The sequence below is a fragment of the Nesoenas mayeri genome, assembly GCF_963082525.1.
Source record: "Nesoenas mayeri genome assembly, chromosome: 2".
Taxonomy (NCBI): Eukaryota; Metazoa; Chordata; class Aves; order Columbiformes; family Columbidae; genus Nesoenas; species Nesoenas mayeri.
In genome coordinates this window covers 64,957,625-64,983,312 of record NC_137543.1, presented here as the reverse complement: position 1 = coordinate 64,983,312, position 25,688 = coordinate 64,957,625, and the positions used below count along the sequence as shown (strand labels likewise).

At 37.8% G+C, this 25,688-nt stretch overlaps 1 protein-coding gene across 3 annotated transcripts in view; it reads left to right on the top strand.

The window, feature by feature from the left end:
* Positions 1-25,688, top strand: part of TEX10 (testis expressed 10) — a gene marked incomplete at its 3' end in the record, with an annotated part of 57,985 nt that overhangs the window by 14,096 nt on the left and 18,201 nt on the right. For all 3 annotated transcript variants that reach the window (XM_080338603.1, XM_080338604.1, XM_080338605.1), the window contains exons 7-11: positions 1,083-1,321; positions 4,432-4,567; positions 9,605-9,780; positions 10,549-10,726; positions 25,537-25,625. In XM_080338603.1, the coding sequence (XP_080194729.1) occupies positions 1,083-1,321; positions 4,432-4,567; positions 9,605-9,780; positions 10,549-10,726; positions 25,537-25,625 (818 nt within the window). The remainder of the gene's footprint in view (positions 1-1,082; positions 1,322-4,431; positions 4,568-9,604; positions 9,781-10,548; positions 10,727-25,536; positions 25,626-25,688) is intronic.

Sequence of the window (25,688 nt, the reverse complement as noted above, 5' to 3'; positions counted from 1 at the left end):
GTTCGTATTGTGACTGTTACTTCAAGCCTTCTGGAAACTTAGCTTCATCTATGAAAGTAAAAATGATTGCTTTTGTTTTCCTTGCTTACCAGTATATTGGGTTAAAGGCCTGCATTTGGAAATCTTTGAGGCTTCCTTCTCCAGTTTGCAAAATGTTGCAGAAATCTACTACGGTATTGTTCATAGTATATAGTATCCACACATTCTGAACATGGAAAAGTTATTAACATTTATGCCATGTGTAAGTGATGTCCGCAGGTTGAGATTTGTTTGCTTATATTGAAATGGTTGGCTCTGAACTGGTGGGTGACTACACTTACGTTAGTGCAGGTTGAAGTTATTTCATTTTCACAGCTAGATTTTATGTTGTGAATGTAGGTGTTCATATTGTGCAGCTTTCTGTGGATAAATGCTGTGACTTATTTTTTTTTTATGCTGTGAGTGGCCAGTCAGCAAGTAGAGAACTTTGAGCATTATATGTCAGTCTGTGGTACCCTTGATTTCTTTCTTAATATCCCCCAATTTTGCCTCTCAAAGCTCTGTAAGGCAACAGAGTGGTCCTGCAGAATACTGTAATGTTAAAAAGGTGGTTTTGATTCCACATGAGTTTGGAAAAAAGTACACAAATTTCTGTGTTCATGGTGCTTTTTGTCATTGTGTAGTAATGACAAAATCCACGTGATTCCTCACAGAAGAAGAAACACAGAAGACACTCAAACTAAGGCTTATTTTTTTTTACCAATCTGTTACTGGTTTCAGTCACCTAAAAGTGCTGCTAGACCACAGTAAGAATATTAAACAGGAGAAACCAGCTATAAAGATACAATTTAGAGCTTTGGTTGTTGCTGCTACTATAAATATGAGAAATAGACATTTTGGTGGCAGAACAAAAAATTTCAAGTACCCAAATGTAAATGTGAAGACTTTTAAATAGCATATTGGCTTTATAATGTTAATATTTAGATATTTTTTTCTACATAGTATAATTTCTAACTAAGTAACATATATTAAAAGGCACAATATATATATATTTTTAAATAATCTCTCTCTTTTCTTTTCTTCCTCCTGCCTCTTCCCTTTAGCAACAGGTATTGTATGACATCCTCAAACAGTGTAGACCATCTTTTACTGAACTTAACCTTGTGTGACATAATGGTTTCACTAGCAAGCACTTCAACACTTCAGACGGATTCTGGTTGGCTGGATATGATAAGGAAATTTGTGACAGACACTCTTCAGGATGGCAGCAAGCTGAATAGCAAGCAGGTGAACAGATTGCTTGGTGTGACTTGGAGACTAATGCAAATACAGCAAAACAAAGGTAAGATATGAGTAGTTTCTACAAAGCAAAATTATGCAGTGACAGAAAGCTTGAGTTATTCTAGTGTTTTCAGGTCACTTCATCTTATATCCTCAGTTGTTACATTATAATGTATTTTGTCTATAGAGGTGAATTGAATTTTATGATCATATCCCTGCATGTAGGATTGAAAACTGCTTGATTTTTAGGAATGCTGTTAGATTCATATTGTTGATATACAAAGTATTAATATATTTGTGTAGCTGTTCTCTGGTTTTACTACTTAAGATATTCTTATAGATGGGAAGATTGTTTTCTTCACTGAAATAAATAATTACTGGAATGTAGAGGTGCATGATACCTTAATATTCCAATCCTTATTTAAAATCATTAATGCAGCCAGTACTCTTCTGTGAGCGCTGTCAGATAACCATTCTAGTTCTACAATGACATGAAATGCCAAAATAGTTTTGATGGAAGCTGCTGTAGAATATTTTCCAAGGTGTTTGGTTTGAATCCTTTTTCAAGAGAAAACATATTACTGATTGTGGTACAGTATTTTGGCTTGGCTTTTTTTTTTTTTTCCTTTTCAAGTACTGCTTGGTTGTGTTTCCAGATGAGACCTTGTTTGACATGTCTGTTAAGTGATTGATGTAGGACTTCTTAAAGAAAGGAATATTTCAATAAATGCTGGAGAAATGGGCTGGTGGTTCAACAAGGAAGGAGTGCAAAGTCCTGCACCTGAGGAAGAACAGCCTCACTGTTACGGTGACCAAGCGCTGGTACAGGTTGCCCAGAGAAGCTGTGGAGTCTCTATCATTGGAGATATTAAGAAGCTGTCTGGAAATGGTCCTGGACAGTGAGATCTAGGTGATCCTACTTCAGCAGAGGTGTTGGACCAGATGATGTTCAGAGGTCCCTTCCCACTTCAACCGTTATATGATTTGGTGGAAGCAAAACTTTCTAACTTTCTTCCTTGATTTTTTTTTTCTTTTTTTTTTTTTTTTTTGGATGGTACTCTGGATATTCTGAACTATGTTGCATCAGATGATACTGCAAAAGATGGTATATACCAAAAAGATGTCTGTCTTTTTTTTTAAAAAAAACCTATCTGACATTGGGATTAAGGACCTGAAAGGGTGTGTCTTCTTTAGAAGACAATGCAGAAGAAAAAATGAAGCATTACAATCAACACTTTTTTTAGAACACAATGCAAATCAAAAGAGGGAAAATTTAGATAGAAGAAACAAGGAGCTAATGAATGAGAGATGAAATAAACCCATAGTTAAACTCCTGTGCGTTACGCCACAAAAGCAGGGTGGTATCTTTGCAGTTGCATTTTTCATGGTTGCCTCTTTTGAGTGGATGTTTATGCTGGAGTGAAATGCACATATCCACCTTTTTCTATGGATGTCTGGAAGAGCTTTGAGCTGTGATGGGTGAAGATTTCTCTCCCACTGCTTAAGGTCAGACTCTGGATTTACTCTCTGTAATTAGAAGGTCCGCTCCTTTCTTGCATCTCGCGGGTATGACTTTTGCAGCAGCTTCCCTGCTAGTTGTATTTTTGATAAATTTTCTTCAAGTAATGAAGAGAGTACAACATTTTAAGAATACCTTTTTAAATTGCATCTGCTTTTACATTTGTCCTGTTCAGTTGAAGCAATTAAATAGTAGGACCTGCTTTACTAAATGTGCCACAGAGTTATTGGAAAGTGACTGAATGTTCTACACATTAGAATATTACTTACTATATTTGTTCAGTTAACAGTTTGTTAATTAGCTAAAAACTACAGAAAGATACCATTGTTATTCAATTAAGAATAAGACAGTGTTCTGTTTAAGACATGCTTCCAAGATGATTCTTCACCTGAAGAATACGTGAATTGAACAAGTTAATGCTCTTGATGCAATGAAAATAACTTAATGATATATCTTAAAAAAGACCATTCTAATAATTCTTATTTTTCTGTTAACAAATATGTTAGATTTCAACTTCTACATGGCTCTCTGCATTATGCCTAAGTATGACCATACCATTTCAGGTGCTTTTTATATAGTGTCTTTTAAAGAGAACACCTATACGATAAGTTAAACATGTTCCCTGGTAAGAGTTTTAGTGATGATCAGCCCCTGACTGCATCTGGAATTGTTTTTAGTATGGAGCATTCTTATCTCTGTGGGAAGAGGTAGCACGGAACACAAAACTGTCTGGTTTTGAATGCATAACTTTTTAAGACTGCTCTGTACACCTCGGTGAAAGACAAAGCATTCGCAGTCTTGATTTATGAAGGTAATAAAGTGATTGCTGCTACTTAAGTATGTCTTGACAGCAATGAATTCATTTGGGGACCTCAGACTCTTCTGAGACAAATTGAGTCAGGTCTTATACCCTCCATATATATTTTTAAGTTTTCAGATGCTTCCCCATTCTTTCCATTATCTTCTCTGAATTCAGATATTTTTCCATGCTTGGTTAGATTTTACATCCAGTGGCTTATCTGGTGATGAGAGTTTTAGAGGAGGAAGGGTTTCAGTGGAGTTTAGCAGTTCTCTTTGCAGTGGCTTGCCAATGGCATCTTGAAGTATGTATTTTCTGGTTGATTAGCCAATGTCATTTAGAGCCAGTTGGTTCAAAGACAGAGTGAGTTGACAAGGCTGGTGTGTGTGGCAGGGAGAAAGGGATGGTATAGAGAGAACTGAAGGCACGGTGACAGCGATGTTTAGGGGAGCGTAGGTGCGGAGTAAAGGAGAAGATTGATGTGAGGTTTCTGCACTAGGGGAAAAGCATGTGGCAGATGGCTCTGGAAAGAAGGAATTTACTGTTTCTCAGCTACCTCACAACATGTGCACTGCCTTGTCTTTGAGAAGTTCTGAAGTTTTCACTTGCGTGTTGTCTCTAGTCTTTTGTGTCTCTTTCACAAGCAACACAAAAATGTTGTTTCAGTGGTGTAGAATTCTATCCAGTAGTTGTTTTAAAGCATTTTGTTACTTCACTGTGGAGTTAAATATAGCTGGTTGCAGATCTAGGTTATAGCTCTTCTGTGTATGTATGTGTGTGTATATATATATATATATGTATAAAATCAGAAGATTAAGAAGCACTACTTCAGATTTTTATGTTTTCTTTCTAGTGGCAACAGAACCCTTGATAAAAGCAGTATATACACTATACCAGCAAAGGAATCTTCTCTTTCCAGTTCGGACCTTGCTTTTGAAATTTTTTAGCAAAGTTTACCAAAAAGAAGATTCGAGGACTCAAAGAATCAGGTAAAACCCTTTTGCATATTCTTTTTTCATTTCAACATAGTCTATTTATTTCAGAAGTCAGAATACTGAATCTCTGTGTAGAAATTGTAAAACTTCATTCTGAATCTGTTTTGGTACTGTGTCACTGAAATTTGAAAGTTCAGGTTCTCTATGAGATTGAGATTCGTGTTAGTTTTTTTTGTCTTTTCTTCTTAACGTAAGTACCATATAGATCTTAAGGATTTAAAATTTAACTTGAAGTACACTGCTGCAAGCCCGTTGTTGCTGGCTGTGTGGTAGTCAGTAGGTGTGTCAAGATTGTGCAGCTATAGCCATGTAGTATTTCCACTACTTCAGCCTGAGGTCGTGGACTTGCGTCTTAGTGCCAGTGGTAGTTCTGATAGTGCCTATCTAGCCTTTTGTATTTATTTTTCTTAAGAAAAGTTTTCTTCTTTTGTTGTGGGTGCATGGTTCCAAAGGGACTAGAAAATGTTCTTATCCTTTTGGGTTTTCAGTTTCATGCATCTATTAGGTATCTGACTTGCTTCAAGTAAGAGGCGAATATTCACTATGTTACTCTTATTACACTTTTTCATCATAAGATTTATCCAAATTGTCCCCAAGTGTTAACTTTTCCAGGAGGTATTTTTTAGCCAAGTCATCTGATTCTGTCTATGTAAAATCGTTGAGCACAGATGAGGGTGCATCAATCCTACCTCATTTGAGAACTGCAAAGGGACATAAGATCATACCCATGATACCTGTTTCTGCTGCTAGGTTAAAATCAAATCTCAGGGCCCCCAGAAGTCCTGGCATCCACTAGCAGACTCAAGCTTTGGGAAAACTGTTCTCTGCAACTCTAGACATTGCTCTGTTAAATTTTATGTTGTGGTAATGCCTGAGTACATGGAATTAGATCTACAGCCAGAAATATCTAACACTGCCCTATGAATATTATAAAAAGTACAGGGAATTTGAAAGACAGGAAAAAGGCTTGGGAATATCCTGTTTTCCTCCTCTTTTCACGCAGAGTGAAAAAGAGATCTTTTTCATTCTGATTAATTTCCCTGAGGTTACATAACCGCTGTTTTCTGTACTTTCCTGGAAGTCTTGAGCATCTCATCCAGCTTGATGTGATCATCTAACTGTCTAGAAAGCTTTAATTTTCTATATTTAGACATCACAAATGGCGGCTGTTTTCCTGCTGTTCCTCTTAGTCTACATCAAATTGTGACATCTTTAGTAACAGAAGAACAAAATCTCAAAACTCCTTTGCAAAAGGGATAATTGCACTTATGTCTGACAAGAAATTTTAAGACAACGTAATGTTATGTACTGTACTGATCAATTTCTTTCCTTTAGGGCCAAGTGTTTTGTTGTTGTTTTGTTTGGTTTTTTTGTGATTTTTGTTGTTGTTGTTGTTGTTTGTTTGTTTGTTTTTCTCATTTCTTCAATATAAGGACTGTGCAGTAGATCCTGGATGACATTCATATTATTCCATTCAGTTTGATGTCATAGCTCCTTCAGCCCTCCTGTGACGACTGTCCTCTTGTTTTTGTTTTGTTTTGTTTTTTCTCAGAAGCTTTTCAAGAGCAGTCAGAGAGGAGCAGAATTCATGCTGGAATATTTTCCAAGGACATTTAAGTGAAGCTGTTTATTTTTTTAGGTATATCTGATTCAAAGTTTAGGTACGAGCTTTTGGCTTATTGTTGCTTTATGAAAGAAAACTTGATTGATTTATTGCAAGGTTCAGAGTTAATATTTCCGTCTTGATGTTAGTTATCTTGACCCCTAATCGCTACACACATGTGCATAGTCATTGTATGTATCTATGCATATAGTGTGTGTATACACCTGCATGTATATATATACACTGGTAGACACTTAAAAGGCTATTTAGCCTCACAGCCTGCCTTCAGTGCAACTATGTGAGATGCTATAGGAAGAAGACAATAAGTTTTCCATAGTACTCTAAGCTTCTAACCATTTGAAGCCTGTACTTCCTCACTGCGCAGAGCTTCTGTGAGTTTAGTATCGCTCAGTGGATGTCTTTTCCGTGAGCTTTTCTAGTTAGTCGTTGGACTGGTCTAAATAAAGAGCAAGTGCAGCAGCCTCTGTCAAGGAGTGATGAAGCTCAGCTGTCTCAAGACCATCTTTTCTTTGTTTTGATCCTGGCTTCTTCTAACTTCATTTGATACCAGCACCCACTTCTTCTGTGAGAAGAGAAAACAAATACTTTATTCCCATCTACCACTTGTGTTTCAAGTGATTTGAGACCTCTATTGAGCCCACCTCAAACTCACCCACTTAAGTTGTCTCTTCTTCAGGCTTTTCCTACTGTTAAACAAAATTAATCTCTCTATGCAAAGCCCTCTCTCATGTCATGGATACTTAGTTTCCTCAAAAAGTTTTTTGTGAGGGATTTTGTCAGGCCTTCTGAAAACTAAATAACTTTTATCATTATTATGCTACCCTTGTTGACACCTTCGAAGACCTACTTTGAACTTCTTGATTTACACTTAGCAGCTTCTTTCATGTAATCATCATTTTAGTAGTAAACTGATGAAATGCTTTTGGTGTATAAATGGTACTTGATTTGATAAACCAGGATGTAATAGAAACTGTAGCTGATGGAAGATAGGGTTGGTCTATAACATTGTTCCAGTTTCATCTAGAAAGGGTAAATAAAAGCAAATCTATGATGGAGGTTGTCAGGCTTTAAAGCTCAGCAGCAAATATGTTTAAAGGAAAAACAAAATAAACAAAAAACCCCAAAACAAAACAAAACAAAAAAAAAAAAAAAAGAAAACCACACACAAAACAAACCACCATACAAAACCGAAACACCTAATTAGTGAAGTGTCCTGATTATGAACAGGCAGATTGATTAGAACAGAGGAGGAGGTCTGGAGAATCAAGTCATAAATACACATGAAAATTTATCTTGGGCTAGAGAGGAGCCTGGAAAGAAATTAATGTCCAAGTTTTTTGCTATTTCTTGGCCAGCTTTTAGGAGCCTTTTATGGTAAACAGCACTTACAGAGAATAGAAAAAGAGGAATTGATAAACTGGCTTAATTTCTGTTTTTCTGACAAGCAGGTTAGAAATAGCAATTCCTAAATGTCAAGCTGAATGATTTTTTTCACAGGATGTGAAAACCATCATGCTGTAGGATAAAGGGAAGAAGCGAGTCTGAAATTAGGATGAATTCAGGTCCTTCAATATAAATACCTTGTCACATATTTCAATAAATGTTATTATAAATTGCATAAAACACAAGGGATGGTCAGGGTCCTCAGATTTGGAAACGAAAGTGCTGTGAATGAAATTGCATTGAATGCTGTCAAATGAATGCAAAAGAGGAGAATTAGGTAAATTTTATTCCAGGAACTTGGGAGAGCTGATGTGTGAAAATGCAGATAATAAGAACTTTGACTATTACCTTTAAAGGCAGGTAATGCAATCTGGATTTGGTGTAAAAGATGGAGTCTCACTTAAAGAATAGGAGTGTCTACAATGGGATACACAGTACATAGGTGACAATGGGAATGGTAAAACTGAAGAGTATGCTTATACAGTTCCTCAGAGCTCTCTTGAAGCTAAACTTCATGTTATCATTAATGACTGGGTCACAAAGCAGGGGCATGCCAATAGAAACTTTCTGGTGACATACAGTTCAGAAGCGTTATCTGAACAGAGGAAATGAGAAATAAACCAAAAGAACTGGATTATGTGAGGGAATGGTAGAAGAAGGAAGAGGTATATTTATACAAAACAAAAATTGGTGCACTTAACTAATGGGATTTTCTTAAATCTAAAATTGTACCAGGCAGTTGCAAACAATAATCCCATGATCTGTGTCCTTCTATATGCTTCCCCACCAAGATTGTGGGTAAAAAGTGTAATTTTTAAAGATGCAAAGCTGTAGCAGAAGATACGTGGAAGTATTGTAATCTTTGAACAAGATCATGTGATACCTCATTCAGTTGACTTGTGTTTGTAGGGACTTATGCCCAAGAAAACCTGACTTGTAAGAGCTGCAGGGGGAACCAAAGCTATACGGACTCCTTCCACTCATGTTTCAATCAGCCAAAACACCTCAGTTGTACTTTCTTGAGCATCTAGGTAGAAAGCTAGACATTCCAGCAGAACAAGTAAGATCTTATGTAAAAAGCCTCTTTAAATTTAGCAAGTGAAGAATCTTATCAGCTGAATGTAGTGAAAGCGATGGACCAGGTGGATATGCAGGGATATATCTGAGAAAGTTGTCTTGTGAAAGTGAAGCCATTGTTTGTCATATAGAAGGTATTGTATGGAAAAAGACAAATCTATCTTGAAGAGAGTCTGGGGAGTATCAGGCTGATGAGCTTCAGCTTGATCTCTGGAAAGATCATGCAGTCTTTGCTCAGAATTAATATCTGAATGTATAAAGGACAAGCAGGTAATCGGGAACAAGCTAGCACATAAGAGGAAATCATGCTTTGCCAACATTATAACTTTCTGTGATGAATGGCTGCATGGACAAGGGGAGAGCATCTGACGCAACACACTTGGTTAATAAGATGGTTCGGTGCTGTTCCCACAAGTTCTAGTTTTTCATTCTGCTTTAAGAGGTATCTGAATTGGCAAACAAGGTGACAGCAAAGGTAGAATTGAATTTGAAGGTCTAGCCTAAAGAGTAATAGCTTGATCAGGGGATTCAGTGGTATTGAGGGTATAGTAGTCTCATGGATCTTTAGCCTGACTCATAACTCATTAAAAATAAACTAATAAAACTAATGATAAAGAGTTGCTTTGGCAGCATACAATTTCCACAAGTACTTTCTGAAATAGTTTAAAATATGCAGTGCCAAACCTATGGATCAAATACGTACTTCTGATGTAGCTGTAGTAGCACACCAATGTGCTCAAATCTTCTAGTGAAATATTCTCAGCAAATCACAGTATTGCAGTTTATTTATTTAATTTATTTAATTGTACATGACATTAAAGCAACTTAACCAAGACTGGAAAGAGTAAGTTTTTGGGTTTTTGTTGTTTTTTCCCCTCTTTCTTTAGAAGTCGAAGTAAAGTTTTGTCTCGCTGGTTGGCTGGCTTACCTCAGCAACTTGCTCTGCTTGGCTTGAGAAACCCTGAGCTTTCAAATCAACTGATTGATATCATTCATTCTGCTGCTTCTCGTTCAAACAAGGAATTACTACAAAGTTTACAAGCCACTGCTGCTCGAATATATGGTAAGACTTTTACACTACAGCAGAATTTATTTTGTCCATCACTTGGCAGGGAAGTTGCAATACATGGAAAATACTGGTGTTTCCTAGGTGGACATAAAGTCTGCATGGGGGTTGTGGAGGTTGGTTAAGTCCCTTATAATAAAGGTTAAAAGAAATAGAATAATAGAATTGGTTGGAAGGGATTTCAAGGATCATCTGGGCCAGCCTATCTTAACAAAAGCACAGTCTAGACAAGACAGCCTAGCACTCTGTCCAGCCCAAACTTAAAATGTCCAATGTTGGGGAAGCAACCACTTCCCTGGGTAGATTATTCCAATGGCTGATTGTTCTCATCATGAAAGATTTCCCCCTTGTGTCCTGTCAGAATCTCCCTGGGAGTAACTTGTACCCATTGCCCCTTGTCTTTTCCATGTGACTTCTTGTAAAAAGGGATTCTCCATCTTCTTTGTATCCACCCTTTAAATACTGGAACATGGTGATAAGGTCCCTTCCTAAAGTCTAGTAAAAAGATCAAAATCTTCAGTTCAAGTTAGCAGAACATTAGTCTGACAGACTAGAAGCTTCAGGTTTTGTGAAATTTACTTCTGGTAGTATCGCACTACGGGCTCTTAGCTAAGTAAGAGCAGTTAGGAAAGAGAACGGGTCACTACAGATTGTTGCAGTATTTTGCATGAGATGCTTATGCTCTGGAATTGTCACAAAGTACAAAAGTTTTTAGTGTATGTAAAGACAATTTTAAGTGACAACATGATGTGTGTGTGCCGGTAGATCCGCTGGACGGGACGCTGGTGCTGCTGCCGGCAGAGGCCCAGCGGCGGCTGGTGCAGCTGGTGTACTTCTTGCCCGGCCTGCCTGCTGGCCTGCTCGCTCGACTCAGCCGCTGCTGCCTCATAGGTAGGATGTCCTCTGAGCTGGCTGCCACCCTCATCGGGATACTGCGCATGAGGTATGGCTGGGGACATCTGCTTTAATTTAGCTGTTGTTTTTTTAAAAAAAAATAAGAAAAGTGAAAGTTTAGTCATTAAGCATGAACTTTGTTACTGGTCTGCACAAAAAAATCAGTGTAACAGATGAGGATTGGTATAATGAGAAAAGTTAATGCTTCCATCAAACTTTACTTCTAGCCTTTCACTTTAGCTCTGTCTTTACACTGACCAGTTTTCTCCAATGATTGCTAACAAAATCGTATCAGTTACCTGTAAGGCTATGTGGTATTGAGCACCCTCTACCCAGAACGTCATCATTGGTGGTCTTTGTTCTGACACTGATGGCAGCTTTTCCTGATAAATACTTTGACTTGACTGTTTGTAGTAAAAAACCAACCAACCAGTGTGTGTTACCATGTTCTGCTTTCTTTCAAATTTTTAAAACTTGCTTTTCCTGTAATTACCACACTTAATAGCCAAATCATAGTTGCTAGGCAAGTGTCTTGTTAGAAATTATTCACGCTCTTGTTGGTTTTGTCCTGGCTTGAAAGAGGGTAAGTGTGTCTGCAAAGTCAGGGAGAGATCCTGCTGTTCCACTGGAGTGAGTTGAAGGCTTGCTGGGATATCACAAGGATATTTTTGCTGCTTGTGAAAAAATGCACTTGCTTTTCTCCATTGCTCTATATTGTACAGAGTTTAGATAAATAAACAGGAATTAAGCTTGTATAGATTATAGTTTGTTGGGTTTTTTTTGTTAATGCTTTTTGGAACTTAAACATAATTTTATTAAAACATTACATGATGCAATGTACTGTCAAATACAGACCTGTTCATATTAGCTGTATAACATGTGAATAGGGTGATAAACGTATGAAGTGATGGTGATGAAATGTATAATATCCTATGTACCACTATAAAAATGAAATTCTATCTAGTTTTGGGAAGGTGGACCTCAAATTTTATTAAAAAAAGAAGTGCTCTTCCATATACTGGAAATTCAGTGGCAAACCATAACCACATCGAAGACAGTCATTCTAAGAACTGAAGCTTTTAAAAATTATCGGAAAGCTGCAGGTGGGATGTGGGCATTTGATCCTTTTGGTAGAAGATGCGAGAGACAGCTGAGGGGACGTCGTTCTTATCAAAAGTAGGTTATGTCCTGATGAAAGAGGAGGGAGAGGAGCAACTTTTCATTTTTCAAAGGTGCAAAGAAAGTATCTTGATGTTAATTTATGGTATTTGGAACATATTTTAAGTTAAGTTGAATACAAAGATTGTGGATTATCCACCCAAGAAGTCAATCTGAAATAACTAGATGGGGAAAAAAGTACTGCCATAGTTACACCAGTGCAGCTTCTTGTATTGGTAAGACCTAGCAGTCCTTCTTTCTGGAAGATTACAAGTTCTGAAGAAAGTTGGAGAAGAGGTGTTACTCTTGACTGAGCATTATTTTTCTTTGAAAAGGCTGTTCCCACTTCACTGAGAATAATCTGTGTTAAAAACAAGAACTTGATCAGTTTTCTTTAGAAACACATCTGAAAATAGTACAAGTCTTTGGAAAGATCTTCTACAGACCAGGTGAATGCAACAGGATTGAAAAGACATTCTCACCTATACAGCCAACTTAAAAACTTTTAATACAAGTTTTACAGGACTTGTCAATGACATATTTTTAGCTGTGGCTCAGCTTTTTAGTACATAAGTGAAATCTCTTGTGAAAAACTGCCTTTTTTTTCTTATCATCATGACTGTAGACATTTTTATCCTAAACTTAATTCTAGGATGCCTTAAAGAATTAGAGAGCTGAGATGATGTTGGAAGTTTTAGTGGCTGCCGAGAGGGATACCTTCCCCCAGAAAAAGTTGCTTTGGCAACTTAAGCATGCAAAGATAAGGAGATAAGTAGCAATATTAACTACTCAATAAGAGAAGAGCCTGATATCTTCTTCCTTGGGAAAATGAGTTGTACAGTTAAAGAAACCGTAGTAGTTTTTCTAGATATGAACCTTAGCTGGGCTTATGAGCTTCATAACCTCTCATTGCACACAGGGTACATGAACTAATTTTCCAGCTCTTATCAGAAAAGCCAAGCTGGATTATTGTGTCCAGTTTGGTGACTTGCTTTTAGATAGTGATGTGGATGAACTGGATTGAGTTTGAAGGAGAGCAGACAAAAACCAATAGTCTGTAAATTGTGATAATAGGGAATGACTGACAAATTGTCACTGTTAGGCAAATAAGGCTGGGAAGGAGGGGGGAACTTGTCTTTGTGTGCGTAAAAGACTCTTGGAAAGGGTTGGGAGAATGCATTTTTAGTTGGATTAGCAATGTAAACCTTAAAATGTCAGGAAAAACATTTGGTTTGAGTGCTAGCAAAACTTTGCAAAGGTAGAGCTACATACTGGAATAGGCTTTGTAGGAAGGTGATGTAAATATAATTCACAGGAGATACTTAATATCAGGTTGGACAAAAGTATATTGTGGATAGCAGAGGTAAAGACCTGAAGGGAGTAGAGGAACTAGGTAATTTTTGTAGTCATTTGCAGCTCTTGTGATGCTCAGAGTTAAACTTGAAAATTTTTGAAATGAACAAGTACTATAGCAAAATGTATATCACATTTCACAGTTTTATTCCACAATCTGGTTCATGGGACACTTTCTTTAGTTCTAGATCATGATAGTTTTGCTTAAAGGAATGGATAAAAGTTATTCCATCGGAAGGCATCATTTATGAGTAAAACTGATGTTGTCAGTAGATGGCACTGTTTTTCTTCCGGTAGATTCATGTTCTGTTTGGTGGGGGGGGAATTTTTATAAAATTTCTTTTCTTCTAAGCCACCTGCTTATCTGTCATGCCTTAAATAGATTGCATTCAGTAGCATCAGAGGCTCACTGCTGTATTTGGTAATTGTTTTAAATTTCTTTAAAATACTGTATTTCAGCATTATTCTTGATGGCAGAGCATGTACGTTCTTAGGTGCATTGGAGAATGCACATACATACCCATGTGTATTTGCTGGGAAGAAGCTATGTTAAAGTGGATTTGATGACTGTACATATGGATGATAGTAAGACTTGCTGTTATTCTGGGAATAATCATTATAAACTCAAACTCATAGCTTTATGTGTGTGTAAACTATAAAAGTAGATAGTAAATGTATCCAGATGCCTTAAACCACAGCCCTGTGATGGTATCGGATGGTAGCATTAAATTATAATTATTGCATGTTCACTTCTAGAATTTTTTGTTGATTAGAAATGAATTCTTAAGACATTTAAAAGTTTCCACTTTTTTCTTTTGCAATGGTGAAATGAATAGTCAGGTGGTCTTCAGGAGTCCACAAAGTGAGCCATGGTGGGCTCTGTGTGTGCTGAGAATTAAGATGGTGTTGATGGTATTTCTGTATATAATAGGAAGGCTTCTGAGCATGGGAAGTGATTATCAATAGTGGTAAATTATTATTAGGATGCTTCCTGTTATGCTTTTGGTCCATATTCACTAGTACAGGCCAAGGAGCATTCTGAAAACAAAGCTGAAATGCAACCACCCTGTGGCAAGCGATAGTATGAACATGGCCAGACTTAAGATAATTGGTGTGTGTGCCAAGAAGCAGAGGTTGCTGCTCTTTGGCTCACTGGGACCGCTGCAGCTGGTGAGTATCAGGTGAAACCGAGGGGACACAAAGTGTTCTCTTGGCTGAATTTCTCTGCTGTTGTCCAGTGCCTGCCTTGTGCCTACTGTGGCGGACCTGAGACATAGGTAACTTCAATGAATCCAATCAGGGTTTTGAGAGATGGAAACCTGCCAGGGTTTTGGAGTGTAGATATTTCTCCCCTCTCCTGTTCATACACCAACAGGTGAGAAAAGATGTGGAGCAACCTGAGCAAACCATCTGTGACTTCAGACTGAGAGAAATGAGAGGTAGCGGCTCCTTGGAAGATGATTAATTCCCTGAGTCAGCTTCTGATTTTAGCCTCTGAGTTTAAATTTATGAAGACAAATACAAGGGTGTGGGAAGTATTTTAGATGGTTCACCAAATCTGTAAGGTTTTTTTGTTGTTGTTAGGTGGTACTACTTAGATTTATATATTGAAATGAGCCATTCATCTTGATGCAGTGTGCTACATTTCTAAAATAATGAACTTAAGCATTTTAAATTAATTATTTATTGGAATAGCTTGTAAATGCTCGAATAGTAGTTCTCTACTAATTAAAGATGAATGGCTAAAGTGTTGGGCAGGAATATGTAACATTTAATGAGTGGGCTGTTTGGTTTGAAATTCCAGCCTTAGCTTCATCTCAGTGGTGGAATTCTGGTGATTCTGGGAGGATGTGACTATGGACAGATAGACGATTCTGTCCAGGAAATCAAGAAATATATTAATCATGGATTGTCTAGTAGGGACTACGGTCAAACTTGAGCATTATTATAGGTAGAGCTGGAAAGAATTTTCAGTGTAATCCCTCTGCTCCTACTTTCTACACTTGTAGGGCAGATGGGCTGCTTCAGAATGGTATTAAAAGGACTAGTAAGGTATATACTTTTCTTTGTGAGGACTTTTTGGAAGACTGGCTTTGAGGCAAATCTTTTTGTCAAATGTGGAAATGTTTTAGATGTTGTAAACTCACCCTCTACATGGCAGATTGTCTTGTCTGACAAAAGGGAGGTCTGCTGTTAATATACAAAAAATCTGTGTACAGTAACAGTGGCAGAGGAACATAATTTGTCACCATTTGTTAGTCTCAATGTTTTTATTTGCTAGTTCTTAGTGATTTTGTGCTGATTGAATGGCAGATACTCTTGCAAACACATTCTTTTCTTTTGTATAAGGTAGGTTACTTAAGATAATTAATACATAATCTGAGTATTTTTATGAGATACAGATTACTAAATGCAGATTATGAGAATAATAACGGAGAAGCTAGATTGCTGACTTCATGGGAAAAGTTCTGTTTGACATGTCATGAGGTACAAATAAGGAAAACCTATTGAGTATAATTACATAAATGCAATTTATTTATGTGCCTTTATTTAGTGTAATTACATAAATGCAATTTGTGTGCCTTGTTTGTGCATAATAGTTACAGATTTTTTTTAGAATTTAATGCATTGCAACAGAGTGTGTGGAAATGGTTTCACTGTGATATGGAATTAGATAATATTTCACAGCCCAGATAAAAAAAACAATAGGAATTAATTTATGGCATTTCTCTCTTGAAGTAGCATGTCCACAAATGAGCTCTCCAGTGGCTTCAAACAGCTACTTCTTCTTCTTGTGGGGCAGTTTCCCCGCTGGGATCTCACAAAGAAGTGTTGTTTCTGTTGCTGTAGAAAATGAGAAGGATGAGGACCAGATAAATAAAAGCTGAGTGCTCTCTCCCAACGAGACATAAATTGTGTGGGAGTTCCTAGTCTTCCCAGGTTTGAGATAACTCTGGAGGTAATTCACATTCTGCTTGTCATCACTGTAAAGGGACTCCTTCTTAAGAGGTAACACCTTTAAAATATTCTGTTGCTTTTCAGACAATAATGAGGGAGCTCAGCTGGCATCTCATCAAGCAGCTGGGGATGCTTGCGAGTTCCTGCTGTCCTTGAGAATATGGTGTTTAGAAAGAATGGGGATGGACATTTTAATGTCTGTTTAGTGTAAGATACAAAATTCTGTGTCTCCAAATATGTTACCCAGATATGTTTTAGGGTCATAGTAGAGTTCGGAGTTTTCTGTAGATACTTCCTTTGTGAGTAAGTATTACTTTTGCTTTATTTAGTCATCCTAGTTATGTGATCTGCAACCTTTGACAGTATAGCTGGTGGAAGCACAGTGAGAATGCAGAATGTAGGTAACTAAGAGCCTATATTCTACTTAATTAAAGACTTATTGAATGCATTATTGTAGGCAAGAAAAAAATTGTATTCCCAAAAAGTATTTGCAATCTGGAGAGAACCTGGAAAGAATATTGTAACCTATTATTGTGAATAACAACACCGACAGAGCAATTAAATACAGTAATTCTCATACAAATGGAGTGAGGAAAAGGTTTAAGAACAGTATTGGGAAAAAAAGACATAAAATTTGTACTAAAATAAAAGAAGTTCTTATTAAAAACAAAAAAAAAGGAGAAAAAGAAAAAATCACTTTCAAGTCATTACATGTGGTACTATGGAAAGTCAACTCAATACACTTTGGATAATAAGAAAAGCACACCTGTGTAGGAAGGTGTAGTAATTATGAATAGGTTGTGAAGAAAAATGAAAAATGTAAGAGTAGTAAGGTCTGTGTTCACGGTGAAGTTTTTTTCTGGTTATATTTTCACACCCCTGAATTTAGAAGAAAAATGAAGGAGAAGAGTATTTAAAAGTTAACGAATGCTGAAGGCACCTTTGAATATAAACAGTGTGCTTTCAAAAATGCTGGCACTTCCCTGACTTGATGCTGCTGAAGATGAAAAGTAAAATTTTTCCTTACTGCAAGATCAGAAGGGATCCATGGTTGTTGCATTCCTTAATCTGGATCTCATCAGCAAATTTCCTTTTCCCTGCTTGCTGTTATGTCGAGGTCTAGGACTTGAGCGAGGGAGGTGGCTAAGCCTGTGTTTAGGATGTGGCCCTCTAAATTTGTCCCCAGGTGGTTGGTTGTAGCTTGATATTCCTAACCAAGTGGAAGAGAATTATGTTGCTGCACTTAAAATTGCACTAGTCAGTAAATGCCGTTTGCTCATTAGTGAATGTTTCTTCCCATTTGTGCTCTTGTTTATAATGTATGAGCAGTTCTTTTCTTCAGACAACCTTTGCAACCATGGAGCAAATGAGTAGCGGACAGGCTTACTTTTAACAATGCACAGCTCAACTTGTTGTTTTCTTAAAATAGGGTTCATATTTTTCCCCAAATCCCTGGTAATTCCTTGCAGATGTTTATTGTATTTTGCCACATCTTCAAATGGAAACAGTTGATCCTTCCAAAGAGATAATGAAAGTTAAAACAAAAAAACTCATACTAACAAACCAGTGCCTACATATGGTAACCTGTTAGAGGAAGATAAAAACTCTTCACTTACTCTCAAAGTTTATGTTCAGGACATATGCTACCTCAAGCTGAGTTGGTGTGAATTATGAGATGGGTGCAGGGTTGGAGAAGTACTCAAAGATCTATTTTTTTAAGTGATTTCAACATCTTTTTGTGACAATGTTGGTTTCCCGTCCCTTTAAGAACCCAAGAATGTTGATCCTCCTTAACAATGTAACATGAAACTGATTTAATTAAGTTGATGCAGGAACCTGGGTTTGCACTTTATTGCAGTTGCATTTCAATTTGACAAATTATTGTTCATTTAAGCTAGACAGGAATAAACTATGCCAAAGCTGAGATAAATATTGGCACAGTGCTTTTGAGTATTTTTAAAGAACGTATTTTACCGTAGTGCAAGTACGTGGGAGAAAATGTTTTGTATTTTTCTTCCATAAAGGTTCAACAGTCCTAGTATTGTACTTGCCTGTGGTTTTGCTCCTTCCAGTGTATATTGTTGTTTATACATGCATAGTTCTTGAGAATGAGCACATGGGAGTGTTTGGGATATATGGTAACATACTTGCCAAGATCTTCAGAATAGCTAATTCCAGAATTGTCCCATTACCGTGCGTTTGGCAGGGAGGTTTAACTGTAAGCGCCGTTTTAGATGGTTGTCAGGCATTGCTGTTGCTAGTTGTGCAGCTAGGTGTCTGTGTAAAACACGAGATGTTCATGACAGCCCTGTGAGGAGGCTGACTAGAAGACACACCTGTACAGTGTTGTCCTGGTGTGGTTTTCATTCAGCAGAGCAGTGTTTCTGGGCTCGGACAGTGACCCCTGAGCAATGTGCTGCAGAATTTGAAGGGAGTCCTCTTAGCTGTAGAGAAGGATGCTGCAGTGTCTCTGTGGATGTCTTCTGCTCCTGATGAGCACTGGTCAGTAGTTGAACAGTTTTGTCTTGATAGATAAACTCTCTGGGCTGATATTAGACTTGGCTGTGTTGAGAGGTCATAGATGGCACAGGTCCTAAAAACAAGAAAGCCCAAAGAGAAGTTTTTCTTTACCGCCTTTCTGTGGATCAGTAACTTCTCAACACAGTTTCTAGGTGATCACAGTGGAAGATTCAAAAATGTAAATGGGTTTTGTCCTACACATCTGTAATTTTGGGTTGTGTAGGAAAACTCAGCTGCATTTCATGCAGTGGAGACAACTTCTTTATGACCCTTCGTTGCAGTGTGATTATTCTGGCTGTTGTGCAAGAACCACTTACTCTGCTTCTCCTGTTTCCAAGACCTTAACTGAACCCCTGGGTAGGCAAAAAGAGCTGCTCATCTGTATCCTGATGAGCTGCAGACCAACAGAACATGCAGCTGGAAGGTGGTGTTGTGTCATCTTCAGATTGTAGGTAGATGAGCTGTCTGAATAGCTTTGGCAAGAAAAGAAAGAGTAGACTTGATTAGCTGCATGCTGCTATAGCAAATACTTTGGTATACTAAATAATGTGAATGTTATTAGTGGACTTGTGTGATCTCTCTGGGTTGTTGATGAATAGGCCGTACAGCACAGGTCTCAGGAACCTCTAGTGATGTTTTTATTCTGCTGTGGGAGCCAATCAGTGAGTTCTACCCACTATTTCCTGCCATTAAACCAGTTGTCTTTTCATGTAAGGACCTTCATTCCTACACTGTCTGCTTAGTTTTCTGGAATTCTTTTTCCTGAGTATTATAGGGTCTTTCATATTCATGTGCACCTACCCCCTAAGATTTCTAAGAGGTATGTGAGGAAAAAAGTATTTTTTCAGAAACCATTTTGTCTGTACCCAAGCATGACATAGATATTCATGTGTTAGCTAATTTTATCCATTGTTCCAGTGTGTATTAACTTGCCTAGTGCAGGAATTAAAGTTACAGACCTTCGTTATGTGGAACTTATTTTTAAAAGCAGCCTCCCAAAACATCACCACATTTGTCCCCCCCTGCCCCACCCAGGCTGTAGGTGTCAGGAAAGGTCTCAGATGGCAGGTTGCTCGCAGCTGCTAGTAGTTCTGCTCATCCCTGCCTTGCCTTTGCACTGTGAATGCCATCTCATCCTGGTAACTCCCTTCTGGTTTGTTGTTTCCATAATATGTTGTGTAGCTGCTTGAAGTTGCAACAGGTCTTCCTGAAGAGTCATTCTGGGATGGGAACCAGTACAGTTCCTTCTCTGGTGGTCAGAGATGGGCAGAATTCCTGTAGCTTCTGTTCTGTAGCCTTATTTTACCTGAGTGCTGCTCTCATGCACTGGTTATCTGCTGTGTGTACAGAATCTTGGGAAGTTTTCTGCTCCTGATGTGTTTGAAGGACAATTTATTAGTAGAATCTCAGTGGTTAAAGCAATTGCTGAGGATGCAGAAAGTCTGAATTCACTGCCTTCATCTGAAGAGGAGGTTGATTTACCATTTCTGAACATGGTGACTTAGTCATTGAACTATTTTGAGGAGGTGTACTTAATTTAATAATATATAAATAAATTATATTAATTTTATTAAATTTCCCCTGAGTTGAGGCCTGGAATCCAGTTAATGTCTTTTCAGGAAATGAGTGAATCAGCGGAGGCCTGTGCCTATGAATATTTACATGTTCTGTGTGAAACAGAAGTATCAGTGGAAGAAATAGAGGAGAAACTCCTTTTAGAATATTTTTTGTAACCTAGAATTAAAGACAGAGTTGTGAAAGGCCATGGTTTTAATCTATGAGCAATGGTTGATAAAATAAATACAAAATGGGATCACCTACCGCAGTCTAAATTAAGTTAGGTTTCTCAGCCTATTCTCTCGCAAGTGTTTAAATAATTGTGTAAAGTTTCAGAAGCACCCTGTGCTAGAATAATCTCTATTATGGCAGTGCTAGCATTTTACTGGAAGGTGAAAGAATTGGATTTTAGTTTCCTTAAACAGAAAACCCAGAGCTTTGACCTTATACTTCTTGAGTTCTGTTACCCTTACATTGATGAAGAAAAGGGTGATAGTATCAGTGCCTCACAAGAACTGCCAGTCTTGCATTTGCTCTTTCTTGTTGTACTTTAAAAATACTTCAAGACCGAATTCAGGGGGTTTTGAGATTGATCTCACTTTTTTTCATTTTATTGCTGAACAACAAAAAATAGGTCAAAAACCCAACCCAAATTCTAAGCAAAACTTGCTGTGCTTGATACATTCATTGCTCTCTGAATTAGAGTTTGAGCAATGTGTTTTATAGGAGGACAAGCGGAAGGATAATTTCTGAAATGACTGCAGCAGGGTTAAACAGACTTCTACTGCAGACCTCTAAATTACCCAAAGGCTCCTTGTGACTACTGAACTCAAACCCAACACTTGAAACCTGAACCAGCAATCAATCGGTAGGTAGTTTAGGAAGCACAACAATAATAGTCTGTAGATGGGAAATAACCACTTGTGCACAAGCTGCAGTTGTTTTATTTTGCAACTGTGTGATACAGCCCAACATGAAAATAACAACAGTGTGAACAAAAGTAGTGAGGTCTTTCTGGAGTTAAAAGTTAGCAGCAAATGATAAAAGGAATCCATTGCACAGTTGCTGTGACTGAGAAATATTTGCTATGCTAATGGCTAGAGAAGCAGTGATTTTTATTTTTTTTTTTTAACATTAATTACATTCAGCTTTTCTTTTAATACCATTTGGCATACAGAGAGGGTTACCTAAAGGTGCAATTCTTAACCTCAGTAGAGAGGATCTCATGGAGAGCAGGTAACCTTATGGAAATTACAACACGTGATTCATCATATTTAATGTGAGTTTGGACTAGCTGACTGGAGAGGTCTCACTCTTATACAATTTGATAGCATGTTCCCATTGTCAGTAAAAAAATATTCAAAAAAGGGTGGTTATAATATGCTTATTACCTCTTCCCCCTATAAATCAGATTTTTTTCTTTTAGTTAAATATGTAATTTACAAGTATCTTGGAAATATATTTTGAAAGTGCACATAGTTCCTAATTATTTGTGGTAGTCTTAATAAACTAAGATTAAAAAAAAAAAAGTAATATATTTGTAGAACATCAACATCCATTCTAGGATTAATTTTTTTTTGTTCTGCATTCTTTGTCTTATTTCTGATTTCCTTTCATGCAAACTTCAAAATAAAGTAGCTTTAACTACATTCTGTATGGAGGGCATCATGCTCACTGGAGGACTGTTGACATAGTATTATGGTTTCTCCCTGTTGTTTCAGTAGAAGGCTCCACATTTTGGTTTTTTTCTATGTTCCATGTGGAAAACAAAGTGATTCCCCCTGCCCATGGAAATTTGTCTTGTGCTCAAGTATATTTACAGCTAGAGGTGATATTTTTTCCAGCTTACAGGTGAGGAACTGATGCAAGGAAAAGGTATAGGCAAAAGTACATAGAAATACCTGCTAACTTTAGCTATTCAGCATGAAGCATTTGGGCACTGATTTTTCAGAATATTTAGCATTTTCTGTCTTGAAAACAAAAGGTTGACTTCAATTTCCCTAAGAGTGCGGGTGGAGCAGTAGAGATCAATGGGCCTGTGTGCTGCTCTTTAGGGTCTGTGAAGCTGTATCACTCTACAGCTGTTACTGCCCATTTCGCTTTCTACTCATTGTTGAACTGTTGCAGGGCTAGTGATAACTAGCAGAAAGAAGGGATGAGAGAAGCTCCTGCTATGAACATTGTGGGGTTTTTTGTATTCTAAAAGTAAATTAGTATCTTGTAAATTAGTATCATTTGGAGAAATATGTTTCCACTGACTTCCTGTCCTCCAATTTTAAGAAGTATTTATGTAACATCTCGTAAAACCTCTGTGATACAGATAGGAGGGTGATCCAGTATAATACCTAAAACCTATTTGTTTTTTTCTGAATTTGTGAGCTAATCTTCCACTTTTTCTATCTATCTCATGCCTCTTACGTTGTGCATGTTATAGATGATACAGTAAATAAGGCAGGAATAGGTCAGGCTGTGTTATCCGTTGTTGCATAATCCTGATAGATCCATTCATCCATGATTTGAACAAGGCAGAGACTTTTTTAGAGTAAATATGACACATAATATTATCATACAATGAGGTGTATGCACAAAGAGGCCAAGTTGAAGATTATAGGCAACTTTATCACTTTCTAAATTGAATGCTAGATTATTTTTAACCTTCATGCCCTTTTAACACGGAGACTTCTTTTATGTATGTAACAGCTGCCACTGAGTTTGGGGCTGTTGGATTTGTGCGTGCAGGTCTCAGTGTAGCTCTGCTTGTAGATGAGTCTTCAAACCATTTAACAGCTCTGTGAAGGGCTTGAGTTTGTGCTGCCTCCAGGTTCCTGGGGTAGGACAGCAGCAGTTCTCTCTGCTTCCCCTAATGTCTATGTCAGTGGCACTTGGCGTGCTGAGGGGATGCTTAAAATGTTTGTCCTGTTTTGTGAGTGTGCAGATAGTCAAACGTGAGTAGAAAAACAAAACTGCGGAAGCATTTGAAAAATTTTCAGATGCTTAGCAGTAAGTTTCAGAATAATTTTACATGTCCCGGGATCTCCTGAACCTATTGCAGTTTGTGTTTGGGGGCCTGTGGTGAATCTGAGGTTTTGGTTTGGAGTTTAACACATCTAACTATTGCATGGAAAAATATATTTTATGATTTTAAACCAGATTCTGACTAGCTTTGTCATGCAAGGCCCCACACACCTTGAATTCAGGCTTATCTCAAATTCTTTCCGTGTTTTCTGTCTACCCACCCAATATTTTTTTTTTTAATTTTCACATTTCCCCGATTTCCTTTGCAGCTTGTCATGTGATGTATGTCTTCCAACCTCTTGCGTTCCCACCGTTTTGCTTAGTGATTGCACCTCAATTTCAATTTCTATGTCCATTAAGTCCTAAATTCCACTGAATCTCTCTTCATGCTCCTCAATGCTTATTTTGGTGTAATGTTTGACCTCAAGTCTGACTCATGGTCCCTTTACGTTAGATTCAGGCAGCTTCTTCCCCTGTGCTGAACAAGATGTGGGTTTCATTCTTTCTTCTGGCTTATGGATCTAGTTCTTGTGTGAATGTTCACCTTATGTAGAATCCCTAGGAAAACAGGTTGCAAGACCTCTTGCTGATTTAGTTCAGTGTGCGTGAAATCTCACTGGTGCTGTAATGAATCGGGGGATTCCCCAGGAAACTGGGACCTCTTTGGAAGCAGGGAAGAAATTCTCCCTTCTCCTGGGCGAAGACTGCCAGCCTGGGGCAAGGAGTGGAGAACACAGAGTTGGAGCCAAGTGGCAGCTTGACAAGTGGAGAGGGACTGCGAAACTACAGGTTGAGAAAAGGAAGCAGTGAGACAGGCATCGGAGGAGGACCCAAGACCTCCTGGGAACTAGAAGGGACCATGCAGAGCTGCCTGCACTGCAAAGTCACCAGGTTGCCTGAGAGAGACCTGGAAAGAAGGATTTATCATTAAGGATACGATGTGAAGTAGGAGCTTTAGTAAAGCTTTTCTTTGTTCTTTCTCACCTAGCCGTGATTTTCTCTCCCCTCCCCCCCCCAATTAATTATCCTATGCAACAGTCTGATTAAATCCAGATTATTTAATTTAAAAAAATTCTGAAGTTCCTTATTTTCTTTCCTTTCCTTTTGAGTAGCTCCAGACAAGTGCATATTCTAACTGTCATTTTTTTGGATACTGAAATCTTGTGGATGAATTTTCATGGGGTGGGAAAATGCATATGCCTGGCACAAAGGTATTCCAAATTTGATATTTTTTGCTCCCAAAACACAGAGCTGTAAAGAATTTCTTAAAAACAAGCTTTCCAGAATTTTGTTACCCATGAGCTAAGCCATTTTGGCTGTTAGCGGAGAGAAATTAGGAAAAAAAGTGATCTGAGGCAGATAGTTGGCTTGGAAAATTGCATTGGGAAGCTCTGAAATTTCACAAGATTGCAGAAGCAGAAAGCAGCAGTCTCTTACAGCAAAGATCGATAGTCCGCAGTGCAAGTGCCAAGAGCAGCGTACAAGTGGATTTGAATAATATGTATTTTGCGTAATGTGATGCAAAGCTGCAGCGTGTGTGAGATGCGCTTGTTCCCAGCTCCTGGCTGTCTCCCGGTTCTGCACAGATACACGTGCAAGACGCTGCTGTTGGGTGGTCAGTGGTGTCTGTTCACTCTCAGTTTCCACGACTGTGTGCGGCTTCTAATTTGAGAAACCACAAGTAGGCTGGTGCTCCAACTTCTAACAGATCGCCCCTAAAAAGGGAAGTGTCGGGCAGCTTCGGTAATGGATTTGCTCCTGCCTTTGCATATTGCTATTTCTTTGTGTTCCAAACCTCAAAGCAAGTTTTTAATTTAGTTCTGTGTTCAGTGGGTTTAGTTACTCAAAAATAGATGCTGAGACTGCTTTTAAATGGAATCTATTGTTCACGTAAAGAGCTGTATTAGAAGTAGCGGATATAATGAAAAATACAGCCCAGCTTTGTAATATAATGACTTTTACCAAATAAGGAAATAAAACTAATTTAATTTACTGTGTGTTGGCTGTCGTCACTATATTAAAGGTTATGTCGGTATTTATGAGGAGTTGCTATCTCAGTAATTTAATCAATTTAACAATCTAAGCCCATGCAGGGGTGCAAAGTTCAATGTTACTTGTCTTGAAAAGAGCAAGTTCTGGTTTCGAATCTATTTAAAATGCTATTCCAACAACAGCAGTTAAAAACAGGAATGCTAAAATTAACAATTTAGTCATGCTAATTGATTGTATTGTGCAGGTAGGTTGCGAATTCTTAATTATATGGTTTTTAATAAACTATCTGCTATTGGTTTTGTGTAGATCATCCTTTGCAGGCTGGAAGTGCCAAGTGCAGGATAATTCAGTGAGTGATGTGGACTATTTCAGCTTCTTGTTTTCAACCCTTATAGGTAATCCATGTGAATGTCATAATTCAGAATTAATAAAATGAAATTTGTTTTGATAGTCAATTA